Genomic DNA, 22,958 nt, shown 5'->3' with positions numbered 1-22,958 from the left:
TGTGCTCATTATCCGCGTAAAGAGAAATGAAACTCAGACACAGTCATTTGTTAAGTATTTTATTGCTCCAAGGACTTCGACTCGAATCCCTCTTCTAATGGTCATCTAGTGAACTTGACTCGAGCGGATAAAGCAATAGAACCGGGCCTGGATGTGAGAAACGCTACACAGCCGGGGTTTCCGCTGATCCAGCAGAGACGCACTGGCCCTTCAGAGCGCTAGCACTCATAACGTCCCGAGGGGAAGCAGCACAAACAGTCTGGAATCCTGGCTTAGGTAAAAAAAAAAAATAAAAAAATAAAAAAAAAAAATACAAAAATGACCGTTTAAGACCGGGCCGAGATGTCGGACACGCGCCAGATCCGATCTAAATAGCAAGGTTTTGGCAATGAACAATTAACAACGTTACACAGGAGAACTGGTTCAATTATTTTTGATTGTTAAGGCAAGTACAGTGGCACGAGTGAACAGAATGCTCTTATTAAATAAGAAAAATAATAACAATAAAAACCTAAACGTAGCCAGACGAGATGTGAGCGGCATGGAGCTACGTGGCTAACCTAGCTAACAGGTGAATAAGAGATAAGTCTCCGCCTCTGACCACACCCAGTTCTTTAGCCTGGTTTAGGAAGCAGTGTGACTTTCTGTCATGTATATATACATGAGCTGAACTTCACAGGAACGCTATGAAGGCTGCCAATGAAGTTCAAGATGCCACTTAGGCTCCGCCTCCTAAAATCTGATGATGCCATTGTGGACGATTTGAAGTTAGATAGGAAGAAAAGGTTGCTGATGTTCAGAAATCAGGGAGCTTAATAACACTGTTTGAAATGATCTGTCGAGAGATTCGTTCACGGCTGGAGAGACTTCGATCGCAAAACTACATGCTAATCGACTCGGTTTGATCCTTCGCCATGTTTTTCCGTTATAAAAGAAAGGCTTTGAGGGACTATCACGGGAAGACTATCGCTGTGTTCCAGTAAACGCCACTGTGGAGTGAATTAGCTACACTGAGGATCAGACTGCTACGTGAAGAGGAGCTGGAGGAATAAAACTCTGAAATGTTTCGCTGATCTTTTACACATCATCATGAGAACTTTTGGTCCAGCTGCTTCTAAGGTTCTTCATCATTAACATAAACCCATCATGACTGGAGGAGCCACATCAGGAGATCTCAGGGATTCAGGGGAAAAAAAAAGAGCCCATCTGGGGGAAGGGGCCCGGGGACGAGGGGCATGTCGGGCACGTTACTGGAACACAGCCTGATAAAGCGACTAGAGAAAATAACACTGAAAAGGTGGTGACCTTCAAAAACGTTGACCTCTGAGTTTGACACCCATGTGAGAGTGGTGATTGTGGTGGGTTTCAGGAGGGGTTCTCCTAGGCACAAAGGGTTTTGTTTGAGCTGCCACAAAAAAAAGATCGGTCATGAAGGAAAGGGGGAAAAACACATTACAGGAAGTGAACAGGAGAACTCAACAAAGTGCACAGAGTCTGGACATGGGTTCAGCTGGAAGGTGATGAAGATCCTCAAGCACAGGGTTCTAGTTTTTTTTTTTTTTTACACATCATTAAACCTGACTGGACTGAAAACAAACAACACGAGGAAAATGCCCTTTCTTTAAAAAGAATACAGACAAACGAATAGAAACAGGAGTACAGGAACGAAGGAAAAGGAAACCCGAGTGCAGTAGAGGCACATTAACACTGGGTTTGAGGCGATTCTGCAGAACTCTACGTCAGGGATGGTGCTGTGGGGAAAGGTTCTGATTCTGCTCGCTCCACACCGAGTTTCCCTCTGCTCCTGCTTTCAGGATCAAGCTTCTCTGTGCTCCAGAACCTGGTGCGTTTCTGAGTTCTGGATGCGACCTGTCTTGCGTTTCTGAGAATTTTGGCCCGATCTGCTCCATGTTCCGGCTTCCGGACTGGAGGAGTTTTTGAGACACGACTCCACCTGGTTAACGTTCCTCTATCCTGGACCTGAGCTTCTGAACATGACCGAGTTCTGGAACAGATCTGTTGAATCTGCTGCTTTCACCTTTCTTCAGTTTTCAGTTGGGACTAATCCGAGTACTTGAAAGGAGCGATCCAATCAAATCCAGAATCCAGACTCAAACCCGTGCCGCACTGCTGAGGTCTGGACTCGAGCGGTTCTGCTCCATGATTAGCGTGCTACATGACTGCTAGCTAGAGGAAGGGCAGGAAAACTGCATGTTAACGTGTGTCCCTGCTCACAAACCAGATTTCCAGCTTTTTATTTAATCCGATTTTCCGACTGACTGATTAGACGCAAACGCTCCCCCGTGTTGGTGCTCTAGATCTCGGGGTAAAGTCTCCAGACTGTGTGGAAGCAGCTCTGATAACACCACGACTGGTGCATCACAGTGATGATCAGGATCCTGCAAAAGCCTCCGAAGTGATGAGGTCAGCTTTGTGCTCTGGAGATCTAGAGGTCTAAGTGCATTAAGCTGTTACGATTGGGAAGGTGAGCTTTTTTTTTTTTTTACGGTCACTCGACGGGCAGGAGGAGGAGTCAGTTAAAGCTTTTGTGTGGTTTTAAAAAGAAAAAGAAAACATGAGTAAAACCACCTTCTCCCAAAACTCACACACAATATTACACTTCAGTTTAGGAAAAAGGGCAAATATTCATGATGTAAAAACAGTATTACCAAAAAAAAGGAGTAAAAACGCTGGTACAGGTCCAGTAAATTTAAGGCAGTCACCAAAGAGGATTAAAAGGCAGCTATGACCAAAGAGCTCGGGCGATTAAAACCGCAAGAACCCTTCTTTCTTTCTTTTTTTTGCTTTTTGTTTGTTTTTAAAACTTCTGAGCACAAAACGCTCATGAGAAATATACAAAACTATTTTGGTAACAAAAGGTTACTAAATGTTATAAAACCGAGAAAACAAAAAAAAAAGAGGTGAAAAATGTACCTTAGCTAAAAGCTTATAAAATTATACATCAATAAAAAATAATAATAATATTCCTTGGTCCTTGAAAACTATATTACTATTTGATAACTTTTTTTTTTTCTTCCACGTCGACGCTTCGGAGCCCTTCTGAAGAATCTTCTTCACCTGTGGGTTTTTACGGTTTGGCAAAGCCGTGATTAGTTTCGGTTTTATTTCCGTGAAAGAAAAAAAAAATGGGAGAAAAGAGCTGGTCTTGAGTTTGATTTTTTTTTCCTCTCTCAGAGTTTCATCCGTTCCGCAACATCGTTGTCCTTTATTGGAGAATCCGAAAGATTGGGATTTCGTTTTCGCTTTTCATCACCACACACAGGTTAGGACACGGACATGGCCGAGGAGGAAGAGGACGAGGAAGAGACGCCGCCAGATGTTGGGAATCCAGCCTGACTGTCGAGCCTCGACTGCAGCATGAGGCTCGATGAAGATGAAGATGAAGACAAAGAGGAGGATGAGGAGGATGATGAGGGTGAGGAGGCGGAGCCTGAGCGCAAGATGGCCCCTGCGGCGCTGCAGTGTGGGCGTGGCCCTGGCTCGGGTGTGTAGGTGAAGGTGAGTGCCGTGGAATAGATGATGCCGTCGTTGCGCACCAGAGTGACGGGAACCTGGACGGGTTGCCGGACCCAACGCCAACCCTCACGGAATGCAGAGATATCAGGAACCACGCAGAGAACGCTCTCACCGCACCTACACACACACACACACACACACACACACCATAAACAACCATCAGCTTAAATTAACCTTTAAACCTCAGAGAGACCATGTTCTCAAATGTTCACTGTACACACTCACTACACAGGGTACAGCTCTGACTGACTCACCTGTACATGGTGTCTGCTTCCACATCACCGAACCACACTCTGAGGTTTGGGGTGAAATTCTGACCAGTCAGCTCCAGCATGGCCACATCACCCCCTCCGTTCAGCTAACACACACACACAGAGTACATTTTAACATAATACTTATACAGACAAAAGAAACGTGATTTATTTCAGATATATTTTATTATATTTAGATTATTGTGTGTAGGTTACCTGTAAACTCTCAACCACAGGTACAGGTGTGACAGGGTGTGTGACAGGGCCCATGCCCTCGTAGAAGGTGTACTCGGCTTTATCTGTGCTGATGATCGTCCACGATGCGCCGTCATTAATCATCTCTTTGTTTGTCTCTTTGGGGCACGGAGTCGCCTGGAAAACAATCAAATTACAGTGGAGGAGGAGTGGCCTGTGTACCTGTCAGGGGAGGAGGGGTGGCCTGTGTACCTGTCAGGGGAGGAGGAGTGGCCTGTGTACCTGTCAGGGGAGGAGGAGTGGTCTGTGTACCTGTCAGTGGAGGAGGAGTGGTCTGTGTACCTGTCAGGGGAGGAGGAGTGGTCTGTGTACCTGTCAGTGGAGGAGGAGTGGTCTGTGTACCTGTCAGTGGAGGAGGAGTGGTCTGTGTACCTATCAGTGGAGGAGGAGTGGTCTGTGTACCTGTCAGTGGAGGAGGAGTGGTCTGTGTACCTGTCAGGGGAGGAGGAGTGGCCTGTGTACCTGTCAGGGGAGGAGGAGTGGCCTGTGTACCTGTCAGGGGAGGAGGAGTGGCCTGTGTACCTGTCAGTGGAGGAGGAGTGGTCTGTGTACCTGTCAGGGGAGGAGGAGTGGTCTGTGTACCTGTCAGTGGAGGAGGAGTGGTCTGTGTACCTGTCAGGGGAGGAGGAGTGGCCTGTGTACCTGTCAGTGGAGGAGGAGTGGCCTGTGTACCTGTCAGGGGAGGAGGAGTGGTCTGTGTACCTGTCAGTGGAGGAGGAGTGGTCTGTGTACCTATCAGTGGAGGAGGAGTGGTCTGTGTACCTGTCAGTGGAGGAGGAGTGGTCTGTGTACCTGTCAGGGGAGGAGGAGTGGCCTGTGTACCTGTCAGGGGAGGAGGAGTGGCCTGTGTACCTGTCAGGGGAGGAGGAGTGGTCTGTGTACCTGTCAGGGGAGGAGGAGTGGCCTGTGTACCTGTCAGGGGAGGAGGAGTGGCCTGTGTACCTGTCAGGGGAGGAGGAGTGGCCTGTGTACCTGTCAGGGGAGGAGGAGTGGCCTGTGTACCTGTCAGGGGAGGAGGAGTGGCCTGTGTACCTGTCAGGGGAGGAGGAGTGGTCTGTGTACCTGTCAGGGGAGGAGGAGTGGTCTGTGTACCTGTCAGGGGAGGAGGAGTGGTCTGTGTACCTGTCAGGGGAGGAGGAGTGGTCTGTGTACCTGTCAGTGGAGGAGTGGTCTGTGTACCTGTCAGGGGAGGAGGAGTGGTCTGTGTACATGTCAGGGGAGGAGGAGTGGCCTGTGTACCTGTCAGGGGAAGAGGAGTGGCCTGTGTACATGTCAGGGGAGGAGGAGTGGCCTGTGTACCTGTCAGTGGAGGAGGAGTGGTCTGTGTACCTGTCAGGGGAGGAGGAGTGGCCTGTGTACCTGTCAGGGGAGGAGGAGTGGTCTGTGTACCTGTCAGGGGAGGAGGAGTGGCCTGTGTACCTGTCAGTGGAGGAGGAGTGGCCTGTGTACCTGTCAGTGGAGGAGGAGTGGTCTGTGTACCTGTCAGGGGAGGAGGAGTGGCCTGTGTACATGTCAGGGGAGGAGGAGTGGCCTGTGTACCTGTCAGTGGAGGAGGAGTGGTCTGTGTACCTGTCAGGGGAGGAGGAGTGGCCTGTGTACCTGTCAGGGGAGGAGGAGTGGTCTGTGTACCTGTCAGGGGAGGAGGAGTGGCCTGTGTACCTGTCAGTGTGTGTGTGTGTGTGTGTGAGTGAGAAAGAGAGAGAGAGACACTCACCTGGAACTGGTGAGTGGTGTGTGTGTGTGTGTGTGTGTGTGTGTGAGTGAGAAAGAGAGAGAGAGACACTCACCTGGAACTGGATGATGCGTTCCTGAGAGAGACACAGGTACATGCGCTCTGTGTCCTTCAGGTAAAACGCACATTTGTGAAGCTGAGATACAGGATCATCTGCATCCATCAGTGCTGTCTGCTTATCTACCTTACGGATTATCTACACACACACACACACACACTTTATAAACTAAACCAACATTTAATATGCATGTAAACAATGTTTTTTATAACAATAAAAGTATGTGTGTGTGTGTGTGTGTGCGTGTTCTCACCAGCCGCGGTAAAGCCATGCCTGTGACAGAACACACCAGTTTAACGGTCTGACCGTAATGGATGTATCCGTCTCTCACTGTAAACTCCTCCCCCTCCGACTCGTCATCGTCCACTGCAGGGTGAAAACACAGAAAATGTCAAACACTGGACAGTGACAAAGGGCAACAAATAAATCAGTGACTGAGAGGTAGGGTTAGGGTGTGTGTGTGTGAGAGAGAGAGAGACTCACATAGGTGGATGTAAAAGGCCCCCCACTGCTGAGAGCTGGCGTGGAAGTTTCCTCCTTCAACATGGAGGTATCGAGTGCTGACTGTCTGAGAGCGTAACCGATTAAACAGAGCCACTTTAGTGCCTGACGCTATACACACTGGGGGGGGAGATATGTAAGGTTAAATTTTCTCCACACTGCTCAGAAGTGAATTCTGTAAAGAACTGTAGATGAATAATAACTCACAGTCTGCATTCTTCAAAGACTGTTTCTTCTTGGAAGGCTTGGAGATGACTTTAATGCGTTTGCTAAGGAAGACGCCGATTTCCGCACTGTTCCCATAGAACATCTTCACCGACAGCATGAAGTGCTTCCTCTTGTCTGAGTCAGATATGTACAAGGTTTTGGCTGTGCAGAAGTTCTGCAGGAGGACACAGAGGAGGGGGGGAGAGGGGGGAGAGGAGGAGAGGAGGAGAGGGGGAGAGAGAGGAAGAGTGAGAGCGATCAGGACAAAGATAAAGCTTTTCTATTACTTAGATGTTTTTATCAGCGCTTAAGGATGTGTGTTTGGGGGGTGTGGGGTGTGGAGGGTCGGGTGAGGGGCGTGTGGGGGAGGGGGGTGTGGGGGGGTGCACTACCTTGCCCTCCAGGTTGAGCTGCTGCATTTCCTGCTCACTGTTCCCGATGCCGATGAAGGCGCAGGGCTGTGCCTCCTGCTCTGAGCAGCCCTCTCTCTCCATCTGCTCCTTCTTCTTCTTCCAGCCACAACCCATCAGGTACACACACGGGGGGGGGCAGAAGAACCTCAACACACACAACACGATACGTTACACACCTCATCAACACAACACACACATCACAATACACACCTCATCAACACAACACACACACATCACAATACACACCTCAACACAACACACACACATCACAATACACACCTCAACACAACACACACACATCACAATACACACCTCATCAACACAACACACACACATCACAATACACACCTCAACACAACACACACACATCACAATACACACCTCAACACAACACACACACATCACAATACACACCTCAACACAACACACACACATCACAATACACACCTCATCAACACAACACACACACATCACAATACACACCTCATCAACACAACACACACACATCACAATACACACCTCAACACAACACACACATCACAATACACACCTCATCAACACAACACACACATCACAATACACACCTCATCAACACAACACACACACATCACAATACACACCTCATCAACACAACACACACACATCACAATACACACCTCATCAACACAACACACACATCACAATACACACACATCACAATACACACCTCATCAACACAACACACACATCACAATACACACCTCATCAACACAACACACACACATCACAATACACACCTCAACACAACACACACACATCACAATACACACCTCATCAACACAACACACACATCACAACACACACATCACAATACACACCTCATCAACACAACACACACACATCACAATACACACCTCATCAACACAACACACACATCACAACACACACATCACAATACACACCTCATCAACACAACACACACATCACAATACACACCTCATCAACACAACACACACATCACAATACACACCTCATCAACACAACACACACATCACAATACACACCTCATCAACACAACACACACACATCACAATACACACCTCATCAACACAACACACACACATCACAATACACACCTCATCAACACAACACACACACATCACAATACACACCTCATCAACACAACACACACATCACAATACACACCTCATCAACACAACACACACATCACGATACACACCTCATCAACACAACACACACACATCACGATACACACCTCAACACAACACACAGCCAACCCTTACACATACAACTTACACCTGATGCTCAGAGTCACTGCCAGAACAATCACACATCTTAAAAACAATACAGATGTTGATGGAATGTCTGCGCCATGTTCTCTTGATCACATCTATCACATGCCTGTGTCACGTAACAGACATGAGGAAAGTTCCTGAACCCTTTACTTCCTCAGGAAATGTGTTCTTTATATCAATCCCCTCGGTGAGAAGATACAAACCTCTAAACAAATATTACAATCATAACCAATCAGACCACAGTCCCCACCTCCTAACACACCTGTAACCAATCAGACCACAGTCCCCACCTCCTAACACACCTGTAACCAATCAGACCACAGTCCCCACCTCCTAACACACCTGTAACCAATCAGACCACAGTCCCCACCTCCTAACACACCTGTAACCAATCAGACCACAGTCCTCACTTCCTAACACATCTGTAATCAGACCACAGTCCTCACTTCCTAACACATCTGTAATCAGACCACAGTCCCCACCTCCTAACACACCTGTAACCAATCAGACCACAGTCCCCACCTCCTAACACACCTGTAACCAATCAGACCACAGTCCTCATTTCCTAACACATCTGTAATCAGACCACAGTCCTCACTTCCTAACACATCTGTAATCAGACCACAGTCCCCACCTCCTAACACATCTGTAATCAGACCACAGTCCTCACTTCCTAACACACCTGTAACCAATCAGACCACAGTCCCCACCTCCTAACACACCTGTAACCAATCAGACCACAGTCCTCACTTCCTAACACATCTGTAACCAATCAGACCACAGTCCTCACTTCCTAACACACCTGTAATCAGACCACAGACCTCACTTCCTAACACATCTGTAATCAGACCACAGTCCTCACTTCCTAACACACCTGTAATCAGACCACAGTCCTCACTTCCTAACACACCTGTAATCAGACCACAGTCCTCACTTCCTAACATCTGTAATCAGACCACAGACCTCACTTCCTAACACACCTGTAATCAGACCACAGACCTCACTTCCTAACACATCTGTAATCAGACCACAGACCTCACTTCCTAACACACCTGTAATCAGACCACAGACCTCACTTCCTAACACCTGTAATCAGACCACAGTCCTCACTTCCTAACACATCTGTAATCAGACCACAGTCCCCACCTCCTAACACATCTGTAATCAGACCACAGTCCTCACTTCCTAACACATCTGTAATCAGACCACAGTCCTCACTTCCTAACACATCTGTAATCAGACCACAGTCCTCACTTCCTAACACATCTGTAATCAGACCACAGTCCCCACCTAACACATCTGTAATCAGACCACAGTCCCCACCTCCTAACACACCTGTAATCAGACCACAGTCCTCACTTCCTAACACACCTGTAATCAGACCACAGTCCCCACCTAACACACCTGTAATCAGACCACAGTCCTCACTTCCTAACACACCTGTAATCAGACCACAGTCCTCACTTCCTAACACATCTGTAATCAGACCACAGTCCTCACTTCCTAACACATCTGTAACCAATCAGACCACAGTCCTCACTTCCTAACACACCTGTAATCAGACCACAGTCCTCACTTCCTAACACACCTGTAATCAGACCACAGTCCTCACTTCCTAACACATCTGTAACCAATCAGACCACAGTCCTCACTTCCTAACACATCTGTAATCAGACCACAGTCTTCACCTAACATCTGTAATCAGACCACAGTCCTCACTTCCTAACACATCTGTAACCAATCAGACCACAGTCCTCACTTCCTAACACATCTGTAATCAGACCACAGTCCTCACCTAACATCTGTAATCAGACCACAGACCTCACTTCCTAACACACCTGTAATCAGACCACAGTCCTCACTTCCTAACACATCTGTAACCAATCAGACCACAGTCCTCACTTCCTAACACATCTGTAATCGGACCACAGTCCCCACCTCCTAACACATCTGTAATCGGACCACAGTCCCCACCTCCTAACACATCTGTAATCAGACCACAGTCCTCACTTCCTAACACATCTGTAACCAATCAGACCACAGTCCTCACTTCCTAACACATCTGTAATCGGACCACAGTCCCCACCTCCTAACCTCTGTAACCAGAAACCTCAGTCCATGCCCTCTAGTAACACTGCAACCAATCAGACTGCAGTTCTCACAAAATATCTGGGATATCTGATCAGCGGAACACACACTTACCTCTTTTCATTGCCATATGATTTCTGTGCAACTTTTGCGTGTAGTATCAACACCGTCTGATCTCCTCTCTCCTTCAAGTAATTACGCATCGCCTCTCTAGGGAAGAAAAAAACCCTCAATAATAACTCAATTAAGAATGAAGAGTAAAAAGAAAATATATATATATATATTTTTCAATAACCAATATTTGTACCTTGTAAGGCGCTTTGGCTGAGGAAGCTCCCCGAATTTCCTGCATAAACAAAACAAATAAGAATGCCATAATTACAGAAAGCAGCACTAGAGATACAGATGAGATCTGCGCATGCGCGGTGTGTGTACAGCTGGTTGACAGTTTGGATGGATAATAAACAGAAAAATAAAAAGTAAACAAGCTTTACGTGTTTGCTGCTTTTATTCGGGGTAAAATAGCACTGAGTGAAAGCCATACTGGTGTGTCATAATATCTGAAGAAAACCGTTATCAAAGCAAAAAGTCTGCTACAGCTAGCGAGCTAAGAATTGGCTAACTCGTTAAACTGCTTTTTTTCTGTTCATACCAAGCGGCGTTAAACAAACTCGGAGTCTTTCAGTTCATTTCTCTCTTCTATAAAGTGCTGACACAGTTAAACACATTTAAAACCCTGATCTTGTGGATAACAAACATCACTTTCGAGGGGAAAAATGCGCTTTAGAAATGTGGGCGAAACTTGCCTGGTTAGCATGATGGCTAGCTGAGCTAAGTGCATAAAAGAGCAGAGCTAAAACAAGGCACGAGACCAAAAAAGTATGTAAATAACAATGGCCGACAGGACCACACACGAGAGCTGAGGGAGAAGGCGAATAAATTAAGCCCTCACGACAAAACCTGAACGTTTAGTGTCAACTTTTCCTTCTCCATGCCCCCTCTTGTTGTTAATTTCATCGCTTACCCCGTCACAACAGGCGCCATCTTCCAGCAACTCTCTAATAAAGTCTAAGTATCGCGAGATTTTCGCCAGTCTCCCTTCCAGACGGAACAACCCAGGCGTGGGAAAGTGGCTCAAATCTCGCGATAGCGGAGGCGTTCTCACAATAGAACCGCGTTGAAGCCGGCCGCGTGCTATCGCGAGATTTCCCTTTTCCCCCGACAAGCGAAGCGTGAGAAGGTGGAAAAGGAGCGGGGGAGGAGGAGAAGGAGGGGGGGGGGGTCACACACAGGCGTGGGAAAGTTCCTGAAATCTCGCGATACACTGAAATCTACTACAGAAGGATATCGAGTTATCGCGAGATGTAGGCAAATAACCAGCAAGTACCGTGTGAAAATTCTCACAACGTGGAGGACAGGTCGTGTCTACACGCAACTCAGATTTCACACGTTTTAGTACTTAATTAGGGAGAAAAATAACATCCACACTATATAATTTCTGTGGCTGTTTGTTGCGGAAGCCGGAAACACTACCACTTAATAAATCACGAATACACTCTGTAATTGTTTTAAGGTTAAATCGTATAGATGTAAATTATTACACATGTATTTAACGTAATACGAATTTAAACTTTTTATAAACATTAAAGTTAATGCTCCTGGTGTAGTAATATAAATATATATATATATATTCAAAATGAAACGCATGCAAAATGACAATAAAGTTGAATTCAATCTAATTTAATTTAAAATCAGTCTTTAATGTATATTTGTACTAAAAATCAGTACTACTGTCTATAAAGACTAAAAGACAGAGGTTTATTTTCACCAGCAGGGGGCGGAGTTTCTTTATTGTACACCGAGGAGAGGATTAAGGAGTTTATAACAGAATGAACAGTCGCATTAATTTATTGCGAATTCATATTTAAACGAGTTTCGATTGTAACAGAGAAAAGTACTCCTTATAATCGATGATAAACATAATAATGAGAACTCAATGCTGTTTAGGACAAGAGTTAATACTGAGAGACGAGTATAACAAAGTTAAGCTGTATTATAATCAAAGATATAACAATACGATATTTGTTTCAGTCACGTGGGTAAGTTTAGAACAGCTTTAATGAACTTTTTAAATGTTACAATATTTGAAGGAGAATTTTACACAACACGCCAGTTATTAATAAAAAAATTTAAAAAAAACTTTAGCTGTGGATTATTTTGAGAAAACTTTAATATTATTTAATATTATTTATACTTTATTTAATATTTTTTCTGAAAGATGCTTTGCAGAAACAATCCCTATTAATTAAATATTAATTAACTTCAATTAAAGTCTAGAATGTTAATTAATGTTGTACCGAAAGCCTTGTGGTTATTTACATCCTAATAAATGAACTATAACATTAAATAGCAGTGTTTAAACACACCCTTAAGTCATCATCCATCCATCCATCTTCTATACCCACTTTATTCCTAATTAGGGTCACAGGGATCTGCTGGAGTCTATCCCAGCACACATTGGGTGAAAGGCAGGGGTACACCCTGGACAGGTCACCAGTCCATCACAGGGCCACACATATAGACAGACAACCACACACACACACGGGCAATTTAGAATGACCAATCAACCTAATGTACATGTTTTTGGACTGTGGGAGGAGACCGGAGTACCCGGAGTAAACCCACACAGGAACAGGGAGAACACGCAAACTCCACACAGAAAGGCCCCTGCCTGTTCGAACCCGGGATTCAAACCCAGGACCTTCTTGCTGTGAGACAATAGCACTGACCACTAACCCACCATACAGCCTTTAGTGATCATTTGTTGTTCTAAATATATTTGAGTATAAATCAGTCCTGAATCTGAATATTATATTATAATAAACAATTAATAATTGATGAAGGTATTTGTGCTATAATTAAATGAATTTAACCGAAATTGAACTCAACCGTAAGTACTTCCTGTCTGTGACACAGTATAATGTATTTGTTTTATAGATGCTAGATTATAGATGTGTGTCAATCACACACACACACCTACACACACTCACACACTGAATTATCTTCTGAACACAATGTACTAATCAGAGAGTTTCACCACACAGCGAGTCGTTTATCTCCAGCCGTATCAGACATCTATCAGCTTGCCGATACACTCTGCCCTGAATTATTCTCCCTAATAAAGACATAAAGTCTGTGTGTGTGTGTGTGTGTGTGTGAAATAAACAGCAGTAGTGAAGAATTAAGATGTCAGCAGTGTGGTTAAAATAATAAAGTGTTCTTTAAGCATGATTTTATTACATCCTCCTTGATAACATGATGTTTAAACTCCCCTGTGTTATATATGTGTTATAAACAGAGGTAGGGGAAAGGGATTATGGGTAAAAAAAAAAAAAACTCTGTAATTTGGCCCCAGATTTATGTGTTTCTTCATAAAAAGTGTTCATCCTCATTTTGTAAACAATACATTTATTATCCTTCTGTAAGTGAAGTCTCTGGGAAATAAATAGAAAAATAAATAAATAAATAAATTTAAAAACCATCGATTTCACCTTAATCACATGGTTTGACAAACTGCTGAACATGTGAGAGTCAATTGACGTGTTAATCAATAACAGTGACCTCAAACACCACAGATTTACTTGTGTGTGTGTGTGTGTGTGTGTGTGTGAGGAGTTAGTGAATGATTCTGTCACTAATACTTTTGTAAAAAATGTACCATACAAAATACAAAAAATAAGACTGAGCAATACAGTATATATTTAGGAGGTTTAATATTTTAATAAAATTCAGAATGATTCAACACAATGCCAATTTATGAAGTCGTTATTAAACATTGGATTCCAGCATAAATCCTCCTGTGTAACTGTAAATCATACTGAGGAAACTTTTACATTTCCGAAAAGATCTTTTCTGGTAATCTCTCCCTATATAAAAGGCTTATAAAATATAAATAACAGTCAGAGATTAAATTTTTGCCCTTGGTGCTTGATTCAGTCAGGCTCGATATGTTATAATAACGTCAATATTCTATAAAACTATAATTAAGCTGTAATAACTATGTAATACATGTGTTATAAGTGAGTAATTGTACATAAATAACTGATTCTATAACGCTGTCACATTAAGAATAACTGAACTGGGTGGGGCTTTCACAGTATCTTCACACTCATTGGCCAGAGCTGGGTTATCGTGTATCTCCATCCCATAATTCTTCTTCCCGGCCGGATCCGCCTTCTCGTCGCCATTGGAAACCTGGCAGCATTTGCAGCAGCAGCAGCAGTGTGCGACCATGGCCGTGATTTTTCGGTCCCAAGGTTCGAGAGACCGAGCCCACAGAGGCAGGAAGTCCCAGGAGCGCAGGAAGGAAGGAAGTCTTTCAGGAAAGTGCGACTGTAAGAAGTTGACGGCGAGGACAAAGACGATGATGAGCGCCACAGGGACGAGGGCGGCGAGGAGAGCGGGCAGTCCGGCCAGAGACAATCCGAACACCAGCAGAGGGATGAGGAAGAAGCAGAGCAGCACGTAGAACACCGCGAACCAGCGATACTGCGCCGTCACATGACCCAGAGACTTCGCCATTCTGATGGGGGCGCGCATGAAGGGCAGGACGTACCACAGCACGATGCCCGAGATGTTGAAGAACAGATGGACCAGAGCGATCTGAAGGAGTCAGAACATAGAAATATTTTATTTTATAAACACTTTGGAATCCTCTTTGTCTGTTGTAAAATCCCTGTAAAATGGGAGGGGGGCACAAACTTTTGCACTCTATGTACATGGAGAGATTATTTATTGATCTGTTGATCAGTAGTAAGTCACTGAGGCTGGTTTGGAGAGCAGAACAATTCTGTGCTTTTCCATCAGCTCCCCGACCTGAGGGAACCCGGGACCTTTCGTCACCATGACAACCGTTAAACGACGGCTGGATGCACCAGTGATATCAGTGACTCAGGAGAAGGGCCGATCATTTCACTTGCAACTAAAACAAAATAAAATAAGCTACATCGCTAATATAAATGCTAATGCTGACAAAATCTCCTTCCGTTCATCGAACGAGGGAAAGAAGGAATTTGGTTTGAGAGTCAATCATTCAGACATAAGCAATCAAATCAATCTTATCAGCAGAGGGGATAATTAGAGGATAAGTAACTACACGCAGGATATAGCATAGTGTGTGTGTGTGTGTGTGTGTGTGTAACCTGTAGTGAGTTAGTCAGCGTTTCTCCTGGACTGGCCAAAGCCGCTAGGACGGCTGTAGACGTGGTGCCGATGTTAGAACCCAGAGACAGAGGGTACGCTCTCTCAATGCTAATCACCCCGAGACCTACACACACACACACACACACACATACACACACACACAGAAATGAAGTTATCTTTTTTTTTAAGTAGCCAGAAATCAGAAACACACGCTAATTAGCGGAATATCTAGCATGACGCTGTATGTACAATGCACAATCTCATATGCTAATTAATTCGGAAGTTCTCAGAGAATTAGCCACTAAATTTGCTAGGATAGCACAACGCTGTTCCTTTCTCATCAAGTTTGACTTTATTAATTCCCTGACAAAGATAAGTGAAGTTCATGAACCGTCGTTTAAGTGATAAATGAATGAACTGTGCTCTGTGTAAATCTCCGTCTCTGACTGACATGATAATGCGCTAAAACAACAACCACAAATACGCTGCATGTGCCAGGACTCCTGACAGAGCAATGACTGTAGATTTAACTCTTTTGGATTGTGTGTTTCGAAGCTGAATGGAACATAGAACAGCATTTAAGAGATAAACTCTGGATGGAGAGACTGACCTACGAGTGGCGTGATGGCGGAGGTGAAAACCGAGCTGCTCTGTACGATGAAGGTCATTGCTGCGCCCACCATGATGGCCAAGTAACCAGTCACCCATTCGAACGGAAATGGAAAATCTGCTCAGAAAAATAAAGAACACAAACGATATCACAGATAAACAACTAGAAACACAGACAGTTTTTCAGAATGGCGGCAGCCGTGTGTGTGAACACAGTTAGCCGTCGAAGCTAACTGTAAATTTGATGTCTGTCTCAGTAATTCAGCAACACTTCTGAGGTAAATGTTGGCGTTTCTGATCATTCTGTCTCATTTCTGGCATCACTGTGTTGTTTTATTATCTGTACTAGGCTTCTCAGCTACGAGCTAGCATAAAGTAGGGTCTTAGCAATGTAATCAGCGTATAAAGTCATTGTATTAGTCATTCAGCAAAACGTTTGAGGTAAATGTCGACGTTCCTGATCATTCTGTCTCATTTCTGCTGCCATTGTGTCATCACATTGTTTTTCTAGTATAAAGTGGCGTGCTAGCTAGCAGTTGATGCTACATGAACTTCTATGTAATGTTAGTCATTTAAAAGTCTTTTATTGGTACTTCAGCAACACTTCTGAGGTAAATGTCGATCATTTCTGATCATTCTGTCTCATTTCTGTGTTGTTTTATTATCCGTATTAGGCTTCTCAGCTATGAGCTAGTGTGAAGTGGAGTCTTAGCAACGTACTCAGTCGTTTATAAAGTCGTTTATTAGCAACTAAGCAAAACTTCTGAGGTAAATGTCGACATTCCTGATGTTTCTGTCTCATGCTAAGCGCTAACCAACACAGAGCAGTCTAATGACGCTGACAGTTTGTTTCTTAGTTGCCTAGCAACAGTGTTTATAATGTACAATAGATAAATAATTATTAAATCTCTGGAAACCCAAGACTTGTGTCCAACCCGAGGCACGTGTTTGGAGTGAAGACGGATAAAGAGACTGACCTGTGTTGATGATCTTCTTGATGACGGAGGCCACCTGACCCCTCAGCATGGAGTTCAGCAGCTTGACGATGAGGATGAGGCAGATACACAGAACCAGGAGAGATCCAGCCAGCAGGATGAGTCCCACAGCCAGGTCCGGGAGGGTGGTGTCCACAAAAATATGGCCACCTACAGCCACAGAGAGAGAGAGAGAGAGAGAGAGAGTTATCTTATCAGTTACTGCATGTAAACAAATCAGCTCATATTCTAGAACCCTTGGTCTCTATTAAACAGTTGTCTCGGTTCTAGAATACACTCTCTGGTATAATCATTTTTTTGCGCATCTTTTCGCTCACGTTCTAGAACTCTCTGTTGATACTGGATATAAACAGTAAAACCATTCCTGGTTCTAGAAGCAGCAGAGTAATCTTCTTTTTGTCCGTCTCTAGAACTCTCTGTAGTTACAGAACAAGCTCAGCAGCTGGAGAACCTGACACTCTAGCACAGATGTAGAAGAGGAGAAGAAGTTTCCTGCTCACATTTCTGGATGTTGATGGTGTGGGAGATGTTCCTCCACTCCCAACAGGGGGCGCTGACACTGGTGCAGTTCACTACAGTCACGTTCTGTACAGACTGCACACGCAAAACTGTCAGAAATCTGTGACTTTCACACATCCAGTGGGATTTGATTTAAAGGTGTTGTGTGTGTGTGTGTGTGCGCAATTAGCCTCTGATGCTAGCTCTCACTGTAAAACTGTGGAGGAATATAAACGCTAGTGACATTTAAATGTTTTTATATAAACTGCTAGAACCGAAATGTTCTGGAGGTGGAAATGTTCCTGCACTTTAACAGTACGCACCGTGTTTGTAGATGTTCGACACCACGTCTTGATGAGACTCGTGTTCCAAGCATCTGGGTCTCCGACTGCAATCCCACTGATGACCGACTCATCCAACTGCAATGGAACAGCAGGTCAGAGACGTGCTTATGATCTCCACGGGTTTCAGAAGGTTCTAGTCAGTGCTGGTTTGATTAACTGCAGCTCAGTGTCCAGCAACGGTTTGTGTTAATCGAAGCCCCCTGCTGGACACGTAACTCATAACACTGTGTCTTTACTTCTTATGGAGCCACACACACACACACACACACACTGACCTGGATGATGGAGTGTGTGAGCGGGTCAGTGATGACGTTGAGCAGCTCCGGAGCGTTCTCTCCACTCTCGATGTGGAAGGACGAGACGATGAGCTCGGTGAGGCGGTACAGGTAACCGGTGGCCACCTCCAGCGGCAGCAGAACCAACACCGACAGCCAGTTGAAGAAATCGTGCACCGTGGCGCCGGCAAACGCCCTGCGAGACACAAAAACCTCTGAGAAACCTCACAGAATCCTAAACTCTCTGCATTTCTTCATGAAAATGATGCCTTAAAGCCGATGCTGTAGTTAGCATTAGAGTATGAGATGTTCTGGTGTGGAGACACGTCCCACCTGCGGAACTTGTTCCTGTCTCCGGCCTGCGTCATGGCAACCACTGTGTTCGTCACCGACGTCCCGATGTTGGTGCCCATGATGATGGGGACGGCCGTGGAGACCTGCAGCACTGGAGGAAGAGCAGAGTTTCATCAGCTTCTTCATCACTGCTACTATCATCATCATCATCATCACCATTATCATCATGTGACTCACGTCCAGAGGACACCATGCTGACCACGATGGATGAGGAGGTGCTGGAGCTCTGGACCAGCAGAGTGACCAGGACACCAATCACCAGACCAGCTAGAGGATTCGACAACACCTGGTTCTCCTGGAAGATATCTCCAGCTGCTTTACCTATCACACACACACACACACACATACTTTAATATTAAAGATTTAAATGTGTGTGTCTGTGTGTGTGTGTGTGTGTGTGTGTGTGTGTGAGACTGAAGTATGTCAAACCTCCAACAAGCTGGAAGGCAGAGCTGAGGACATCCAGAGAGCAGACGAAGCTGTAGAGCAAAACCAAGAGCAGCAAGAACTTCACCAGTGACACAAACACACGCAACACTCTCCCTTTACTGTCCAGATCTGAGAGAGAGAGAGAGAGAGAGAGAGAGAGAGAGAGAGAGGGAGGGAGAGAGAGAGGGAGAGAGAGAGAGAGAGAGAGAGAGAGAGAGAGAACGAGAGAGAGAGAGAGAGAGAGAGAGAGAGAGAGAGAGAGAGAGAGAGAGAGAGAGAGAGAGAGAGAGAGAGAGAGAACGAGAGAGAGAGAGAGAGAGAGAGAGAGAACGAGAGAGAGAGAGAGAGAGAGAGATAAACTCCTCTGTCTTGAAGATGTAGTAAAAGTTACAGCTGACAGTTTCTGAAGTTGGTGTTTCTTTTATCTGTTCATTTACACAACTCTGTGAACCAGCTGTTTCTATGGAAGGAGCTGTTACTATGGAAGGAGCCGTTACTATGGAAACGCTCAGGCACATTCATATAAACCTGAGCTACAGTCACATCTGCTGTTCTGGAGAATTAATCAACACCTGAAGGACAGAAGGTGAGGAGCTTCTTCATGACCAGGAGTTTTACATCAGGAAGTTTAAACTCCTCACCTGCCCATGTGACCCCCGTGTCCTCCAAATCCCCTGCCTCCCACACGTCCTCCTCAATCCTCACATCATCACCCATCAGAGCCACAGTGGACACGGCAGGAGGGATGGACACTGACCTGTCCTTCATCACTGAGAGAGACAGACAGAGACAGAGACGCACACAAACACAGACAAACACACATACACACACACACACACACACACATACACACACACATATACACACAGACACACATACACACACAAACACACACATATACACACAGACACACACACACACACACATATACACACACACACAGACACACACACACATATACACACAGACACACACACACACACACATACACACACACACACACACACAGACACACACACACACACAGACACACACACACACACACATACACACACACACACAGACAAACACACACACAGACAAACACACACACAGACAAACACACACACAGACACACACACACAGACACACACACACACAGACAAACACACACACACACACAAACAGTTATCAGTAGTTCAGGTTGTAATTAGATTAGATTAGAGATGAATCGCGACACTCTGCCTCCATCAGCACTGCATGTGAGTGAGCACCCCCCCCCACATATACACCCCCCCACATATACACCCCCCCCACATATACACCCCCCCACATATACACCCCCCCCACATATACAACCCCCCCCCCACATATACACCCCCCCACATATACACCCCCCCACATATACACCCCCCCCACATATACACCCCCCCACATATACACTCCCCCCACATATACACCCCCCACATATACACCCCCCCACATATACACCCCCCCCACATATACACCCCCCACATATACACCCCCCCACATATACACCCCCCACATATACACTCCCCCACATATACACCCCCCCCCACATATACACCCCCCCCACATATACACCCCCCCACATATACACCCCCCACATATACACCCCCCACATATACACCCCCCCCACATATACACCCCCCCACATATACACCCCCCCCACATATACACTCCCCCACATATACACCCCCACATATACACCCCCCCCCCACATATACACCCCCCACATATACACCCCCCACATATACACCCCCCCCACATATACACCCCCCACATATACACCCCCCCCCACATATACAACCCCCCCACATATACACCCCCCCCCCACATATACACCCCCCACATATACACCCCCACATATACACCCCCACATATACACCCCCCACATATACACTCCCCCCACATATACACCCCCCCACATATACACCCCCCCACATATACACTCCCCCACATATACACCCCCCACATATACACCCCCCCACATATACACCCCCCACATATACACTCCCCACATATAAACCCCGCCACATATACACTCCCCCACATATACACCCCCCCACATATAAACCCCGCCACATATACACCCCCCCACATATACACCCCCCCACATATACACTCCCGCCACATATACACCCCCCCACATATACACCCCCGCCACATATACACCCCGCCACATATACACCCCCCACATATACACCCCCCCACATATACACCCCCCCACATATACACCCCGCCACATATACACCCCCCACATATACACTCCCCCCCACATATACACCCCCCCACATACACCCCCCCACATATACACTCCCCCACATAAACACCCCCCCACATATAAACCCCCCCACATATACACCCCCCACATATACACCCCCCCACATATACACCCCCCCACATATACACCCCCCCCACATATACACCCCCCCACATAACCCCCCATACATATACACCCCCCACATATATACACCCCCCCACACACATATACACCCCCCACATATACACCCTCCCCACATATACACCCCCCCACATATACACCCCCCCACATATACACCCCCCACATATACACCCCCCACATATACACTCCCCCCACATATACACCCCCCCCACATATACACCCCCCACATATACACCCCGCCACATATACACCCCCCCACATATAACCCCCCCCACATATACACCCCCCCACATATACACCCCCCACATATACACCCCCCCACACATACACCCCCCACATATACACCCCCCACATATACACCCCCCCCACATATAACCCCCCACATATATACCCCCCACATAACACTGAATTCTAACACTAAATTCTAACACACTGAATTCTAACACTGAATTCTAACACTAAATTCTAACACACTGAATTCTAACACTGAATTCTAACACTAAATTCTAACACACTGAATTCTAACACACTGATTTCTAACACTGAATTCTAACACACTGAATTCTAAAACTGAATTCTAACACTGAATTCTAACACTGAATTCTAACGCACTGAATTCTAACACAGTGAATTCTAACACTGAATTCTAACACTGAATTCTAACACACTGAATTCTAACACAGTGAATTCTAACACTGAATTCTAACACTGAATTCTAACAATGAATTCTAACACTGAATTCTAACACACTGAATTCTAACACAGTGAATTCTAACACTGAATTCTAACACTGAATTCTAACACTGATTTCTAACACTGAATTCTAACACACTGAATTCTAACACTGAATTCTAACACTGAATTCTAACACTGAATTCTAACACTGAATTCTAACACAGTGAATTCTAACACAGTGAATTCTAACACTGAATTCTAACACTGAATTCTAACAATGAATTCTAACACTGAATTCTAACACACTGAATTCTAACACAGTGAATTCTAACACTGAATTCTAACACTGAATTCTAACACTGAATTCTAACACTGATTTCTAACACTGAATTCTAACACACTGAATTCTAACACTGAATTCTAACACTGAATTCTAACACACTGAATTCTAACACTGAATTCTAACACTGAATTCTAACACTGAATTCTAACACACTGAATTCTAACACTGAATTCTAACACTGAATTCTAACACTGAATTCTAACACAGTGAATTCTAACACTGAATTCTAACACTGAATTCTAACACTGAATTCTAATACTGAATTCTAACACACTGAATTCTAACACACTGAATTCTAACACTGAATTCTAACACACTGAATTCTAACACTGAATTCTAACACTGAATTCTAACACTGAATTCTAACACAATGAATTCTAACACTGAATTCTAACACACTGAATTCTAACACACTGAATTCTAACACTGAATTCTAACACTGAATTCTAACACAATGAATTCTAACACTGAATTCTAACACACTGAATTCTAA

General features: G+C 45.1%; 2 protein-coding genes across 3 annotated transcripts; both read right to left on the bottom strand.

Moving 5' to 3' along the window:
• Positions 1-43: 43 nt before the first annotated feature.
• Positions 44-11,474, bottom strand: rbpja (recombination signal binding protein for immunoglobulin kappa J region a). Of its 2 annotated transcripts, none has more exons than XM_058385106.1 (11): positions 11,362-11,474; positions 10,645-10,683; positions 10,452-10,547; positions 6,934-7,099; positions 6,542-6,716; positions 6,317-6,454; positions 6,087-6,199; positions 5,831-5,971; positions 4,005-4,160; positions 3,792-3,895; positions 44-3,654 (listed from the first exon to the last, which is right to left on the bottom strand). In XM_058385106.1, the coding sequence occupies exons 1-11, from the start codon at positions 11,379-11,381 to the stop codon at positions 3,285-3,287; spliced, it is 1,518 nt and encodes a 505-aa protein (XP_058241089.1). In that variant the 5' UTR covers positions 11,382-11,474; the 3' UTR covers positions 44-3,284. The 2 variants fall into 2 exon arrangements, with proteins under 2 accessions (XP_058241089.1, XP_058241088.1); XM_058385105.1 differs by lacking the exon at positions 11,362-11,474 and adding an exon at positions 11,144-11,351.
• A 2,633-nt stretch (positions 11,475-14,107) lies between these two features.
• LOC131348856 (sodium-dependent phosphate transport protein 2A-like) lies at positions 14,108-19,811 on the bottom strand. The gene is made up of 11 exons (XM_058384048.1): positions 19,662-19,811; positions 19,044-19,461; positions 18,792-18,935; positions 18,594-18,705; positions 18,261-18,456; positions 17,965-18,060; positions 17,644-17,737; positions 17,126-17,293; positions 16,150-16,266; positions 15,539-15,663; positions 14,108-14,999 (listed from the first exon to the last, which is right to left on the bottom strand). The coding sequence occupies exons 1-11, from the start codon at positions 19,809-19,811 to the stop codon at positions 14,445-14,447; spliced, it is 2,175 nt and encodes a 724-aa protein (XP_058240031.1). The 3' UTR covers positions 14,108-14,444.
• Between the last annotated feature and the right edge of the window lie 3,147 nt (positions 19,812-22,958).

This window comes from Hemibagrus wyckioides, linkage group LG29, assembly GCF_019097595.1.
Source record: "Hemibagrus wyckioides isolate EC202008001 linkage group LG29, SWU_Hwy_1.0, whole genome shotgun sequence".
Lineage (NCBI taxonomy): Eukaryota > Metazoa > Chordata > Actinopteri > Siluriformes > Bagridae > Hemibagrus > Hemibagrus wyckioides.
This window is presented reverse-complemented; position numbering and strand designations above follow the sequence as displayed.

Coding starts and splice junctions, on each gene's coding strand:
- LOC131348856 (XM_058384048.1), bottom strand. CDS start 19,811: ATGAAGGACAGGTCAGTGTCCATCCCTCCTGCCGTGTCCACTGTGGCT. Junction 18,457..18,593: donor GACAGGAACAAGTTCCGCAG/GTGGGACGTGTC, acceptor TGTGTCTCGCAG/GGCGTTTGCCGGCGCCACGG. Junction 17,738..17,964: donor GTCGAACATCTACAAACACG/GTGCGTACTGTT, acceptor TTGCGTGTGCAG/TCTGTACAGAACGTGACTGT.
- rbpja (XM_058385105.1), bottom strand. CDS start 11,178: ATGCACTTAGCTCAGCTAGCCATCATGCTAACCAG. Junction 10,548..10,644: donor CAGCCAAAGCGCCTTACAAG/GTACAAATATTG, acceptor TTTCTTCCCTAG/AGAGGCGATGCGTAATTACT. Junction 3,896..4,004: donor CTGTGGTTGAGAGTTTACAG/GTAACCTACACA, acceptor TGTGTGTGTTAG/CTGAACGGAGGGGGTGATGT.